Source organism: Phyllopteryx taeniolatus, chromosome 6, assembly GCF_024500385.1.
Source record: "Phyllopteryx taeniolatus isolate TA_2022b chromosome 6, UOR_Ptae_1.2, whole genome shotgun sequence".
Taxonomy (NCBI): domain Eukaryota; kingdom Metazoa; phylum Chordata; class Actinopteri; order Syngnathiformes; family Syngnathidae; genus Phyllopteryx; species Phyllopteryx taeniolatus.
The window spans coordinates 19,824,036-19,840,095 of record NC_084507.1 but is presented as its reverse complement, the minus strand read 5'-3'; the positions used below and the strand labels follow the sequence as shown (position 1 = coordinate 19,840,095).

Below are 16,060 nucleotides of genomic sequence, written 5' to 3'. Positions count from 1 at the left end.
GATATGGAGGCTACGACTGTAATTATGTATAAAAATGTTCTTAATATCATGATATTATTAAATTTATGTAGATTAGATATCTGCGGAATAAATTGTTTCTTAGGTTTTATCTATCCATCCATTTTCCGTACCGCTTACCCTCACTAGGGTCAAGGGCATGCTGGAGCCTATCCCAGCTATCTTTGGGTGCGAGACGGGGTACACCCTGGACTGGTCGCCAGCCAATCGATGGGCACATGCAGTATGTATAGACAAACAACCATTTGCACTTACATACACACATACGGACAATTTAGTCTTCAATTAACCCTCCATGTGAGTGTACCACTACACCAACAGTGATTTCAATTATTTTGTACATTTTAATTCTATTGGAAAAAATATAATTGCATTAAATTGAAAGAGGTTTTATTTTTTATTTTTCTAATTACATTTGACCTTTTTTTATCTACTGATTTAGAAGAAAGACGCATAAAGATCATTATATTTGGCAGCATCTCATTCATTTGTATTTTTTCATGCAATTAAATTTATTTAATTAAATTAATTTAATTAAAAAAATAATGAAATCATATTTTCAAGAGCTCTCATTTTATGAATACATATTTTAATAGTGAATTCATTATTTTGATGTGTTTTTTTGTTTATGTCAATTAATTAAAAACTGAATTAAATCACAATGTTAAGATTTTACCTTCTAAATTTATTTTGTAAATTTCTTTTAATTGTATTTAACTATCCATTTATCCATTATCTACACCGCTTATCCTCACTTGCGTCACGGGTATGCTGGAGCCTATCCTAGCTAACTGCGGGCAGGAGGCGGGGTACACCCTGAATTGGTTACCAGCCAATCGCAGGGCACATATAAACAAACAAGCATTCGCACTCACATTCACACCTACGGACAATTTAGGGTCTTCAATCAACCTACCGTGCATGTTTTTGGGATGTGGGAGGAAACCGGCGTACCCGGAGAAAACCCACGATGGTACGGGGAGAACATGCAACCTCCACACAGGCGGGGCCGGGATTTGAACCCCGGTCCTCAGAACTGTGAGGCAGATGTGCTAACCAGTCGTCCATCGTGCCGCCTGTATTTAACTAAATAGAATTAATTAAATTAAAATATGTTTTTATCTAATCAGCCTTTATAGCTACTAATTTAAAGAAAAGACAATAATTCTATTCGGAAGGTTCTTATTGAGCAATGTGGGTAAACGGGAGCTTGACACACTATCGACAAAAAATAACCCTAGAAAGGGCAATGCTTATTTATGGACTTTATAATAAAGTGCGGCAAGGTGGAAAAGAAAAAAAAATCGATGTGCTTTAATTTTTGAGGCTATCATTTGTGTTGATCTGAGTTATAGCGAAGCCTTGTGAAACGAGGATGAAAACAAAACTCGAGAAGAGAACACGATACTGATGACATCATCCTCTTGGAATGCTTTGTGAGCGCAGCCAGTGGAAGGAACAGCAAGGCAAAACATTGTTTTTTGTTTTATTTACCTTGTTGTTCCTGTTCCTGCTCACAGTGTCATGTTGACGAGTTTCATTTAGAGGCAGTAGCGCAAGTAAACACTGTGTGAATAAACATGAAGTTTGCAAGCGTGTGTATCCTAGTGAAGATGTGTTACATTGTTGTCTATGCCATCTAATGTGCGTGGAGCATGGCGTCGAATTTTGATGATTTTCGGAACATTAGCAGGGTTCGACATGAACGGTGGCCCGATGGCCCTGTGCTAGTATGGCACTGTGACGGGCTACCACATACTTTATCATGCAGACAATCTGTCTTAGTAGCACGCTTTCCTCCTGGCACGCACTTTTTTTTGCTACGCAAGTCAGCAGTAACAGTCTGTGAGGAAAAATAATCACAGCAAAATTCCGCCATATCGCGAATAAAAGCTGCGATGTCACTGCAACAAAAAAAATCTGCAATGCACTGAACCCACAAAAAGCGATATAGCAAAAGACGACTGTACGATGAAATCAACACGTTCTTGCTTTTTTACATGCAAACAACTAAGTACATGGAAGTAATATATTTTTAAGGCTTAAATCATACAGTATAAAGATGTGAAATATGAAATAATCATTGAAATTGGGGCCAGTACCGGTTCTGACAGGGCCACTACAACTTGGCTCATGGTGGTCCCAGCATGAGCACAGTGGTTAGAAAAAGTAGCCCCTGGCACCAGTTTCACCAAACAACGCAAAAGTGAGTCTGTCATAACAAGATTCTTAGAAAGGTCTCAAGGACCCGTCCTGGAAACTGAACAGGAACTCTGCCATTTTGGGTTGACGCAGCAAATTGAGCATGATTAGGGTTAGATGTTGTTTCAGTGACCATAAAGTGAAGAAAAGTAAAAGTGGCAGTCTCACCGAGGTTAGGTCCAGGCTGCTCCTAACCCACTCTTTAGCGTCGTTGTACTCGTCCAACAGTCCCATAATGTAGAGTGTGTCCAGCGAGTCGATGATGGATGCTCCCCTCAGGCCACCTGGAAACACACGAGACAAAGTGACGAAGTGTCGCCTCGGCGGGATTTATAACCGACAGCGCCGCAGCTGGTTAATGCTGTTGTGCAAGACAGTCACATCTGTATACGAATCAATAAAATATACCAGGTCGTCATTGCTCTAAAGCCACGTGTTAGGGAGGAAGAGTCAAAGCAACTTAACGTAAATTTCTCTTAATAATAATAATCAACGAGCTGTCTGTGCAGGTGCTTTATCATTTGGACCATCTCCAAGTGTCCTTAAACAAGAGGATGAGAATGAGGAGAGAGTGTGAAAGTGCTTTGAGTACCTTGAAGGTAAAAATTATCAGAATATTTATAAATGTATCTAAAATATATTTTGTGTTTTAATTTAAAAAAAAAGCTTATTTTTTACATTTATTTTTTCTAAGTTTACTTGGTTACAGCTACAGTTAATGTGCTCTAGAAAATTTTTTTGAGTTGAGTTACTGTGACACCGTACTAGCCATGCAATCAGTGAACTGGTCATTTGACTTCATTTGAGTCTTATTACACAGAGGGTGACTTGCAAGGTTCCATTTAACGTTGCTTCTTTTTTGTTGTCCAGGTGATTATTTGCTTATTGAGCACTTTAGGCCCACCCGAGGCACTAACAGGGAGACGTGTGGGAAATTCTATATGAGGAGAAAAAATAAAATAAAAAAAAAACAGCAATCCTAAAGTGAAGAATATTGATGAGCGCCAGGACAGACAGACCAGATCAATCCATCAATGTTTGTTCTCCGGGCGCCCATGTGAGCCAATAGCGCATTTCTTTTTCTTTTTCTTTCTTTCTGTAGCCCTTTGACACAAATGGACAGAGCTCATGGGACTGAGCCAGGCTAATAAATGTTTGCTCTGGTATGTTTACAAGCGCTGTAATAAACATGCAAGGCTACATACACCCTGATCCCTTCTTTTAAGGATGCCGTGTGTTATATTTGTGACTAGTGTTTTATTTTATTTTCAGCATTTTCATAACATCATGTTTATTATTGGGGTCATTTTGCAGTGGTTGGTTGGTTGTTCCTAATATTTTCACCCACTCCTGAGCTGAATCAGGGATTACCAGTTCCTGCTTAATACAGCCACAGTTTATATAGATGCAAACTGCTATGTGTGGTGGAAAATTAACACTTAATAAGCATACAGTATGTAAGGTGAAGTAACGATATACAGTACTCGCAGGCCACAACATCGGGTACACACCCACAACATACAGACATCCAATACAAGAATGGCTCTCAGAGCGCAGACCTCTGCCAAGGAAGGGGGCAGATTGCTCTAGCAATGTGACATAGTAGTATATCATAGTATGGCTAAACTCAAGTTAACACAATAATGAAAAAAAGTTATTAAATCATAACTATATAATTTTACATTTTGCAATAAATAATATACTTTAACTTGAAACTAAATTATAGTTTAGTACTTGTTTAAATTATGTTTTAAAAATGTAAGAAACCATCCATCCATCCATTTTCTTTACCGCTTATTCTCATTCCTCTATCAATATTTCATATTAAAACATAGTAATGAATAATTTCAAATACAGTAAACAAAAATATAAATGAATAAAAAATAATAAAATGGAGGAGAAAGAAGGACATAAATTCCTCTGTGTGAACAGAATAATACAATTTAAAATAAATGAAAATGATAACAATATAAAATGTGATACAAAAATAAATATTAAAATAATTGTAAACAATAAAACGTGTTAAATTGAAAAATAGTAAAAGAAAATATTTTAAATAATAAAAGCAATGAACAAATTAAATTCAATCAAAATCCTGTTTAAAATTGTGTAAAATACATAAAATGAAATAAAAATGAATACACCTAAAACTTTAATACCATTTTACAACACTGAAAAGGGAATATACTGTGAATTTATCCATCCACAAAAACAAACAAAAAAACTCAAAAATGAATGTAAAAAAATATATATATTTGGAAATACAGCTAAAACAAAAAGATTTGGAGCAGCCAGCCCCCCATTTGGTGCTTGACGGAGGTCATGAAAAGAGCTGTACCAATATGTCTGCCTTTGAGTGTAATGGAAACATTCACGGGTTTTAAAGGCCTACGCGACCTTGGTACAAGCATCATAAATATATAGTTGAGTGAGTACCTCTCAAAACCGAACATTATCTTTGATACACTTTGAGTCCTGATTGTGCAGGATTACCTAACGAAGTGTCTGGAAATGCTAAAATGAAATTTGCACATTGACAAGCGGGATCTTCATGTAACAGATGCCTTGGTGAGGTAAGTCGTACATTTTGGTGTTGCGGGTGATGCTAATTGATGCAGATGTCTGGATTCGCACTCATCATTGTTGCCAGTGGTAACCGCCATCCAATTATCAATGGCGGGGGCAATGGGTGACTTGTTAGCGCTAATGCTGTCTGGCACCGTGGGTGCGGGGTTAGTGCATTGATGAGTCAGTGTGGCGTTAGCGAGGGCTAGCTGCTTGCTATTCAGGACACGTGGGGCTGTTTCGGCGGGCGGATAAAAAAAAAAAAAAAAAAACACTATGGCGGTGGTGGGATTAAGAAGATCAATTGGGAAAACTGCGAGTGAGAGTGAGGAATGTCATTGTGTTCATCTGTCAAGATGGCGACAGACAACATTCCAAAAATATTGGAGCCGTAGGCCATTTAATTTTAGATGTACACTGAAAACATTTGAGCTACTCGGAACTAACGTGGACTGTCCATTTTTGTCATTTTTAAAGTTATGGGCAGAAATGAATAAAGAAAAGATTTTTTTCTCTGATGAATAATGGTCTAAATCAAGGTTTAGTTCCAATTTTGACATATACGGTCCATTACAGTAAAAAAATGCCCAAATCTGACAAAAACCACAATCTCTGTCTTAACATGTATCCAGAAGAAGTAATCATTGCTATATAAATCACCGACATATAAATCCCCTCAGCTTTTTTTGCAGCTATACAACTTTAAATCTCGCTCCCGCACAATTATAAAAATGGAGGTAGTCTACTCATTTTCAGATTTCTGTTATGCCTGTGACGACTACATCTACACTTATGGTGTAACCAACATTAACACCAAAGAGCTGTCGATGGGTGACAAACAAGTCAAATCAATCAGAACCCTAACCCAAAACAACCATTTGGAATGTTCTGTAGAAGATACAGACTGCTGGTGTAACAGATGTCATACAAGTATACATCAATGGTAGCTGATGACAGAAGCATTTATGAGAGCAGTAAAGAAAGACCTGAAAACAACTGTTAGTGAAATTAGCAAAAATTTCAGGCATGGTCCTTGAGACATTTTTGTGCGTCCTGTTTTAAAAGACATGTCAACCTAAAGTCGTGCTGATATGTGAAACTGATGTTCGAGGGCAAATATTTTAGAACTTTGCGAGAATCATCAAATGATCATCACACTTTGACAACAATCGCCGCCCACATTAGATGGTGGAGGCAAAAAAGCTTCACAAATGAGCTATAGCCAACTGTCTAGCTTACCTACTTCCGATTGGGGCTCATTTGGGTGAATTCCCTTTAAGGAGTTCATCAAGTATGTGCCCTAGAACTCGCCCACGCTTAATACCCAAACTGCCAACTACCGTTTCAATTTCAGGCATGGGTCATTAAGAGTTTTTTGTGTGGCATGTTATGAAAAACATGTGAAACTGGTGTCAAGGTCCAATTTTTTCTTCTTCTTCTTTAACTCCTACCCTAGTTTCCGGTGTAATGTTGGAGATGCGTGCATCAAATTTGACCTGGATTAACAAAATTAGTAAATTTTTGGGTATGTTGAAGCCCCCCGAAAAGGCAATGAATTGTTGGGAACACCAATTTTAAACACAATTCCAAGAGGGCTTTCACACCGCCTGGTGCTCAGAGTGAGCGAACCACATGGATTTGTCCAAAAGACTTGTACTTCAATCACAGTCATTGATTTCATGGCAATTTGTGTTTAAATGAGTGGTGACACGATGCATAAAGATATACTGAGTGATTAGAGTCATATTTCCAGTCAAGCCTTTTACAATGTATTATCTGCTTTATCTCTACTCGCACTTTTGATCACGGTTTCATCAGCGACCTGCAGAAGTAAGCTGACGCTGAACTGGTCCCTGACCGGGACCTTTTACCGCGGATCGATACGTGATCAAACACCGAAGAGCGTCTTGCACACATTAACTTAATCAAAGGCTAATACCAAATGCAAAACGCCCCGGACTTGATTAGAGTTGGCGTTCCAGAGTCGGCGCACCTCAATCGAATCGTCTAATTTGACGCCCTGGGAAAGTGCGGCGAGCATGTCAGGATGGCTGATATGACAGTTTCTCCGATGAGATTACACAGTGTTATTGAGGGCTCACATCCTCCCCGCTATCCATAAGCCTCCCGTGCATCGATCACACACACTCCGTTGCGGTGGGAGACGGCGGGGAAGCGATGGTCAGCATGCATCTGATGCTTTGTTGAGCAGCAAAATCTGACAGGAGGTAAAAGCGGAAGATCTGATTAGGCTAAAAAGACTAAAAGGCGGCAGCAAGCCTTCAGAGTATTATACATTACACGAAATGACCCTAAAGTGGAATATTCAAAGCGAAATAACAGACTTCCTTGTTCTTTTTATTCATGGGTTCTTGAGACTTCTTTGTGGCTCTACTCATGATAGATATGACTACCTAATTTCATGTTGCTATGTGGAATTAGGAGGAATTTTCCCCAAATTCCAAGTGTTGTTCAGGGCCTAGCTCACTGGCCTGGAGACTAGTTGGTGACCTGATGGCGACTCGAGTCTCCGCTGGTTGCGTCTCCTGGAGACTAGCCTGGTCACCGGGGAATTGTCCCCGGTGACCAGTGACATTTCATCGGAGACCTGGAGTCTCCAGCATGTCTCCGAGATGTCCCTGAGACTAAAATACATAGAGCTGCACATAAGCTGATGTTCGCACTGCAAAGAGCACCAGATTCCAGTGTGGTCGACTATTAGCGCATGCATCAAAACATTTTGCAGTATGAGCCACAGTCACTATGCCTGCAGTCCGGGGGTGTGTGTGCACGGCTGGTGTGCTTTTTGTGGCTTTGTTGACATTAGACAGGCTAACCTATTGTATACATAAGTCATCCTGCATTTGCTGAATTCCAGGCTCTACTTATGTTTTGATAAAAGATGGCTGTGTGTATTGGAAATTATATATGAATTAGGGCCCATTTGTAAAAAAAAAAAAAAAATGCTGAACCAGTTTGCAATACATTATAATTAATTAATAAATTACACTTGGAATCCAATGTGTCGCTCTCTGCATAGCTAACAGTCAATCAATCAATATTAACTTTCCATCTCCGTATTTGAAAACACACATACACGGACTGTTGGGACTTCCGGGTGAATTGGTTGTCACCTTGTCAGGAGAGTCTCAACGAAATCATCCTGGTGAGAGCTCAAGGAATATTTTGGTCAACTGATCGCCGGAGTTGCTACGACTGATCAGTCTCGGCAGTCACGGCGACGTCGTCTCCAGTGAGATGTTCAACTCAATTCAACTTTGGAGGGCATAGTTTCTTTATGGGCATAGTTTCTTCAGACCTTTTTGTGGGTCTACTCATGATAGACATACCGACCACATTTCATGTTTCATTTATTATTATTTTTTTTTAATCCATAGATTGCTCGGGATCCCTATCAAAATTATTAAGTAAATTCGCACCAGGATAAATGCGCCTGCAATTATTGGTGAATTTCATGGTGAGTCATCAAATTTCACTGACATGCTGCACCCACACACAATGACTAAAACTCAAATGGTTTAGTGTCATCCATCTGTCTACTATACGCGGTTGAAACCTGGTAGCAATTAGATCTAGATCATCTTTGAAAGACCTCTGGAAACACACGAAATGGACCCAAAACGGCAGCTTCAAACCAAAATTGCAGACTTACTGTCTTTTCAGGCTTGGCTTCTTGAGATTTTTTTTAAAATTTTTTTAATGTGACCACTCGTGATAAACATACCCACCAAATTTCATGTTGCAAGGTGAAACTGTCTTTGGGGGCTAAAATTATTAATAATTTTTTTAATTCTGAACCTTGCTACCTGACCAAACCAAGCATAAATTTTCACCAAGATGACGTCGCCTGCAAAATGTGGTGAGTTTTAATTATGGGAAAATACTTTAAAAAGGTATTTTAAATTTTGCTACAATGTTCCGCCTTCACCGTGACAAAAATTCAATACCTTTACAATTGAGTGTCATCCAGCCATCTAGTACAAATTTGTACCATTTGACAAACTCTTTATGGAAATTTCGTCTTTAAAGGACCCCTGGAAATAGGCGAAATAACCTTAAAATGGCAGACTTCCTGTTTGTTTGTAATCATTCCTGCAATCCCTTCCAAACTTATTTTTTCACCAGGATGCAAAATTTGTTGAATTTTTGAGTGTGAAAAACCTTCAAAGTGATGATATATTTGGCGTAAGGATAGTGACAAGATACTTCAATGACAGCCCTCTACCAAGGTAAGAAACACAAACTTTATGGACATGAGAGACCATCAAGATTCATTCAGTCTTCACATATTCTCAGGATTCACTGTCTAACATTCCCGATTCAATTTTAGCAAGTAGCTTGAGATTCAATTTAGTCAGAACATGGAAAGCTACAGCCCCGGATCCCCTTCGCCTCATTTTCACACTCAATTGCATAAGAAATCAAAAATATTTCGCATTATCGCCTTGAGGAATGTCGGTTAGCCTACTAAGAAACACTTGTCCGCACCGCTCAGCATCACATGAACCCAATTCCACAGCGGCGAGCGCACCTCGTTTGATTGCGGCATCACCCTCCTTCCCTTCCACGGCGCTTGGGGGGAGTTGGTATCACCCGTGACCTACCTAACCCCACCTTCCCCCTCACTTCTGAACTGCGGCTCCGACTGTCGACCGAGGTGCAAAAGTTCCTCCAAGCCTGGCAGGATAAAAGGAATTCATTTCACGCAGCTTCGCCCTGTAATTCTGCCACAGCCTTTCCCTCTTCCCGCCTTTTTCCGCCGCGGACGCCCGACTTGGAATTGTTACGCTGGCAAAACATAGCGCGCGGCAATAAAGGGAAGGGTATTGAGACACGGCGGGACTGCTGAGTTCAGGCGGTCAAGTCTTTGCTCTAGGAATCAAACACATTCGTACTCGGTGGGTGTGCAGTGACTCGCCAGACTATGACAAATCTAAGAGAGACAGACTAAGTTGTCAAATAGAAAAAACAGTGTATATTATCTTAAGACTATTATTAATGAAAATACATAGGACTGAATATTAAGAGCTAAATCTGACAAAGCTTTAGGTGATGGCACTGGTCAGACAGGAGCCACAAGGAGTTTTTGTTCACAATTCTGCATCACCCATAGTGCAATTATTTCAAATTTGGTAGCATTTAGAAAAACAATTCTAAATGGAGTTTGCCTTTGAAGGATGCCAGCAAAAAGGGAAAATGACCATAAATTGTCCACTTCAAACAACAATGGCAGACTTCCTCCATATTTCCAGGCATGGATTCTTGAGATTTTTTGTTGGTTACCCTACCAGCTATAAGGTTTCACCAGGATGTAAGTGCCTACAGTCTGTTGAGAATATTTGCAAACATAAAACTTGATGAAACTGGACGGAAACACAAAATGAGCATGAGCATGTCGCCATGACAGCAGTTCTATCAGCACTGAGTCGCTTAGCATCCTTTACAATGTACCTCCAAATTAACTCGCCTGGAAACATTTGCCCAGACACAATCACAAAACCTTAAATAATTCACAATTTCGCAGTACTCATGAGTCGAAATGAGTTCTTTGGGGGCTGACTTCTCAAACCTAACAAAAAAACCCTACCAAGCGCAGAGGATGGATGAACACTGAGTTTTTGACTGGATGACAGCGGTCGGACAAGAGTCTTGAGGTGTGGTATTGTTTTGCTAAAATGCTAGCGCAGAAAAAAATAGAACAGATGTAGTCCTGCATTACCGAACATCTTGGTGCCAACGATGGAGTTCACGTTGCTCCATTGCTCTTGTTCCCCGCCGCCAGCACCGTCCTCCCATTGGTATGAACATTTTAAGACTTAGAGACGATCCCCCAAAGCTAGTGAGGCTAACCCCTATTCTCCTCTACAACCAAGATTGTGTCACCCTGTTGCCCTGACATTTCGTTCTTCCAAAGAGCATTATAGTTGGGCGACAGCCGCAGACGTGAATCGAAAGTCAACTGTAAATTGACCAAATGGATGGAGCTGCACATAAATTACCTTTTGATCGTGATTAAATTAACCTGATCGTCGGCAATATTTACAATTTAAAATGTGTACACTGCTGCATAACTAATCAACCCCTTTCTCAAAGTGTGGTCAGCCAACCACCATGGGGCAAACACATGGTTAAAGCTTCCTTAAATTGCCTAAATTAACAAGTGAGCGAACCCTGCAGCCGGGAGCCTGAAATCCCTTCGGTGAACTGACGAGAGGAGTAATGTCGAGAGAAGGAAGTACAGCAAAAATTGGAGATGAGGAGTATCATGGTGAGGAGCATCCGTTTTCTGGACTTGTTTTGGACTGAGGACAAATGACCTCAAACGAAATAATAGCAGTCAACTTCAAAGTCGACTTGGTGACTGATCGGTTCAACCACTATTGTATACTTTATGGTATGATGGGATAGGATTACCCCCTCATCATATCACATTTACTGACTTGACGGTATCCTATTGTACCATGTCATATCCTGTGCGATTTTATCTTACCTTATTATATCTTTATCGTACCCTATCCTATCGTATCCATTCTATCGTACGCTGTCCTATTGTATTGTATCATATCGTATCGATCGAACCAATTGTATTCTATCCCAAAATATTGTACAATTTCCTGAAATATGTTGTCCTATCTTATCATAACTATTGTACCTATCATATCCGATCGTACCATTATATCTGGTTATATCGTATCGAGATTCACATTAAACGGCTGCTGTAATTTAATTCCGGCGCGAGCCATCCATTCTTATGAAACATTCTTATGGCCCTTCATTTTGAAAGTACTTTTTTAAAAACATTCTAAATGAGTGAATGTTTTGAGTTAGGATAAATTATTATTAACCAGAAATGACTAGTGTTAAGATTGTAGTCTAAAACGTGATGAATAAAAAGATGAACAGATGTGACTGGGACGGATGTGACCGAATGTGACCGGGTGCACTGAAGCAACTCTAAATAAAGTTGAGTATATTAATAATCGGCTAAAACCGCCACCAGCTTAAGCGCTTGGCAGGAAACGCTGGTGATTAAAGCTGCCAAACACTGATTACGACGACATGTCTCAGGTCGCCGTGACGTCACCACTCTTGCGAATCTCCCCGCCGGATGACGTCACTGCAGACTGATCATTGATCAGATTATGCAAACATGGGATTTTAGGCCGTCAAAGGAAAAACATCAAGTGGTTTGAGTCCATTTGACCCTCACCCTCGTTGACATCAGCCTGCCATGGAAGTGTTACAGTAAAATGGAGCAAAATCCCCCCCCAATAATCCAACAGCTTCGTCATACATTTAGCAACTAGATTTTCATCATCTTGGCTATAATCCCTTCGCAGAGGCTTGATGACGGGCCCACGTTCCCCTGAGGGGGACTTGCTGTAATCCCAGAAAGAAAGAGGACAAATTTGGTGGCGGTGATAACGAAAGACAGCTCCACATTGGTATTCTTTTAGTCTGTGTTTTGCTTTACGTTGCCAGTTTTTCCAATTAAAGGAGTAAGCGGTAAATCAGACATCCAAATGTTTGCCAACGACAGCCGGTCAGATTGTTTCATATGTGGCGGCACGGTGACGACTGGTTAGCACATCTGCCTCACATTTCTGAGGACCAGGGTTTGAATCCCAGCCCCGCCTGTGTGGAGTTTGCATGTTCTCCCCGTGACTCTGAAGTCAAACAACTTTTGACACCTACAGGGAATTAAGCTACCAGTCTTCAATTAAGCTACCATGCATGCTTTTGGGATGTGGGAGGAAAGTGGAGTGCCCGGAGAAAACGCACGCAGGCACGGGGAGGACATACAAACTCCACACAGGCGAGGCTGGATTTGAAGCCGAGTCTGCAGATGTGGTAACCAGTCGGCCACCGTGCTGCCAAAGGACATCAAAAGTTATAAAAAAATTTTGGGGAAAATCTGATGGCATAGGACCTTTAACACCCCAACATTTTGGTCTGGATGCCTAAAAGTCTTGGAATGCACTTTGTCTTAGTACTGTGCCTCAAAGTATTGGTCTAACCTTGGTCTAGAAACCTTGGTGAAGACTTGCACTTGGTTCTCGACAACACTAATATTCTGTAAAAAGTTTTCATGATAAATATTCATATTAAAAGCATTCAACTGGCAACCACGTCCACCAGTAATTACCTTCTGCCATCTTTGCCGCCTTCAGTGCCATAGGTTTTACTCCCACCACCCACCTCCAACTCCCTGACAATTCTCAATGCGCCTGGCTCCCAGTTTTTAGGGGCCCGCCATGAAGGTTTGCGAGAACAGTGAGGTAGTGGCGACTATCTCTCACCGGCAGTTGAAAGGAAGCGCCTCACAAATGTTGCCTATCAAGGCGGCATGCCGCATTACAGTCCGCCGGCGGAGCGAAAGGCTCGTTACCATATGCCCGCTCTCCGTCTATGGGCCATCCATTTTTATATCCCATGGGCTCCCCCGTCATTGTGTGCAAGAGATCATCTGTCTCCATAGCAACGTGCATTTCAGTGACAAATGGCTATCTGGTGCGTGCACACCATACAGAGAGCTCATTCATACCCTCTTAAAATTGCCTTGTTAAGTTGTCAAGCAGAAAGTGCTGATTTTGTATTTTTTTTATGGTATATATTCAACACTGGATGATGATTGGAATAATGATTAACACATACTGAGCAATGATTTACACCAGGTGGGTGGTTTCCCGTAGCTAAAAGTGAAATTATTCACAGCCCGTATCAGAATCTTAAGCTTGTGCTTGCCTGCGTTGTACTTACTTTCGACACTGGATGGTGCCGCCCGAAGAAGAGTAATAGTTTTTTTTTCAGGTCACTGATGGTGTAGTGGTACACTCGCCTGATTTTGGTGCGGGCAGCGTGGGTTCAGTTCCCACTCAGTGACGGTGTGAATGTGAGTGCGAATGGTTGTCCGCGTCTATATGTGCTCTGCGACTGACTGGCAACCAGTTCAGGGTGTAGTCCGCCTTTCGCCCGAAGTCATCTGGGCTAGGCTCCAGTGCCCCGCAACCCTAACCAGGATAAGCGGTGTTGAAAATGGATGGATGGATGGATGGATGAGTTTTTCTCAGATTAAATTTAGTGATGTTAATTATAAGCCTTTTTCAAGAAAATGGAATTATGGGAGTGTAACTTGCGATACAATAGGACTAGATATATAGCATGGTATGATAATATACGATTGAAATAATACAGTAGGACAATATCCGATTTGACATGGTAGGACAGAGTACGATATGATAATATAGAACAGGGTATGGCATAATATGATACGGTAGGACAGGATATTATACAGTTCGATAGGATATAATTTCAGAAGGACAGGCTATGATATGACACCATGCGATAAGATACGATAGAACAGGGTTCGGTAGGATACGATATTATACAGCAGTACAGGGTACAATACAATAAGTATGACAGACACGATATGGTATGATACTATAGGACAAACTAGAACAGGATATGGCAGGAAAAGATATGAAACGCTATGATAGGATAAAGTACGATAGGGCGCACTACTATAAGATAGGATAATGATATGTTAGGATAGAATACAATAGGATATGACAGGGTATGATAAGAAATAAGATACGATCTACAATATGATACAATAGGGCAAAGACAGTAAAGGTTATGATGCGATAAGATGTTGTGATAGGGCAGGGTATGTTAGGTTACAATACCAGTGTACCATAGGACATGATACTTTAGGGCAGGGTAAGGCTGGATATGATAGGATAAGAAACAATGGGTAAGATCGATATGATGCAATAGGACAAGATGGGAGAAGATACGAAACACTACGTTACGATACAGTATAATAGGATAAGGTAAAATAGAATAGGAAAGGATACAACTGGACAAGATATGACGTGATAGGACAGAATATGGCAGGGTAGTATAGGTTACAATATAGGATACAATAGGACAGTATACGAAACATCCATCCATCCATCCATCCATTTTCTTTGCCGCTTATCCTCACTAGAGTCACAGGCGTGCTGGAGCCTATCCTAGCTATCTTTTACAAACAACTTTTACACTCACATTCACACCTACGGGCAATTTAGAGTCAAAGCGGTATGGAAAATGGATGAATGGATGGATGTCCTTTTATTGGGTTTGCAAGATAATTTAGGTTGAAAATGTTCCAGAAAGTCTAGTTCGTCTTTTTAAGCCTGGCTGTTAAGACGGATGGATTTCTCATCATGTAAATAAGCTTTGCTCTAATTGGATCGCACATCTTCCCCAATTTAAATATGGAAAACAGCTTCGCTCTGATATGATGTTGGCAAATGGCGTTATCTCGGCGGCCGGGCCAAGCATTCATAGCGACCTCGTGTTCAATTTATTTGATGCGGGGGGGTCTTACACTGTCACTGTGAAGCAGAATTCACCAAGTGTTGGATTGTACACCCTCACAAGTCAAAACCCATAGAGGAGGGGACGTGTCATGTAGGTGAAGGAAAAGAGAGGTCACATTCAATTACTATAACGTAAATGACTCGTAGCGTTCATTTGTCGCACACATTTTGGCACATTACATTCAACATGATACATATAGTTAAATGTTGTAAAACACAACACGTACACTATCAGTCAAAAGTTTTAGAATGCCCAAAAATATCCTGCTTTTTTTAAATTGGATTTTATGCAGTTCAATTTCTCATTTTACTCTGAAATGAAAGCACAGAGTGTAGTGGTGCACTCGCCTGACTTTGGTGCGGGCAGCGTGGGTTCAGTTCCCACTCAGTGACGGTGTGAATGTGTGTTTGTGCGTGTCTATATGTGCCCTGACTGGCGACCAGTTCAGGGTGTAGTCCGCCTTTCGCCCAAAGTCAGCTGGGATAGGCTCCAGCCCCCCGCGACTCTGAACAGGATAAGCGGTGTTGAGAATGAATGGATGGATGAAAGCACAGAACAAAAACTATTCAAGTCACAAAGGATATCATGGAATCAGTCTACAAACAAAAATGTATTCTAAACCTTTGACTCATTAAAGTAGCCACTCTGGTCATATATAACAGCCGAACATTAGCTCTAAAATGGAAATAAAATATTCTTCAATTCTTCCCAACTCTGTTGTGGAAGTTCCCATAACTCTGTGGCACTTGTACGCTGTGTTGCTTTCACTGTTTTGACCAGTTTAAAGTTAAAGTCTGGAGAGTGTGCCTTTTGACTGGACAACAGTTTTGGAACACGCCATTTTTTTCCAGTTTTTTATTTTTTAAATTGAAATTCAAGTAGTTCA

At 40.6% G+C, this 16,060-nt stretch overlaps 1 protein-coding gene across 6 annotated transcripts in view; it reads right to left on the bottom strand.

The window, feature by feature from the left end:
- The window catches only part of LOC133480195 (mannosyl-oligosaccharide 1,2-alpha-mannosidase IC), a 153,186-nt gene that overhangs the window by 50,197 nt on the left and 86,929 nt on the right, over window positions 1-16,060 (bottom strand). For all 6 annotated transcript variants that reach the window (XM_061777952.1, XM_061777953.1, XM_061777958.1 and 3 more), the window contains exon 3: window positions 2,389-2,504. In XM_061777952.1, the coding sequence (XP_061633936.1) occupies window positions 2,389-2,504 (116 nt within the window). The remainder of the gene's footprint in view (window positions 1-2,388; window positions 2,505-16,060) is intronic.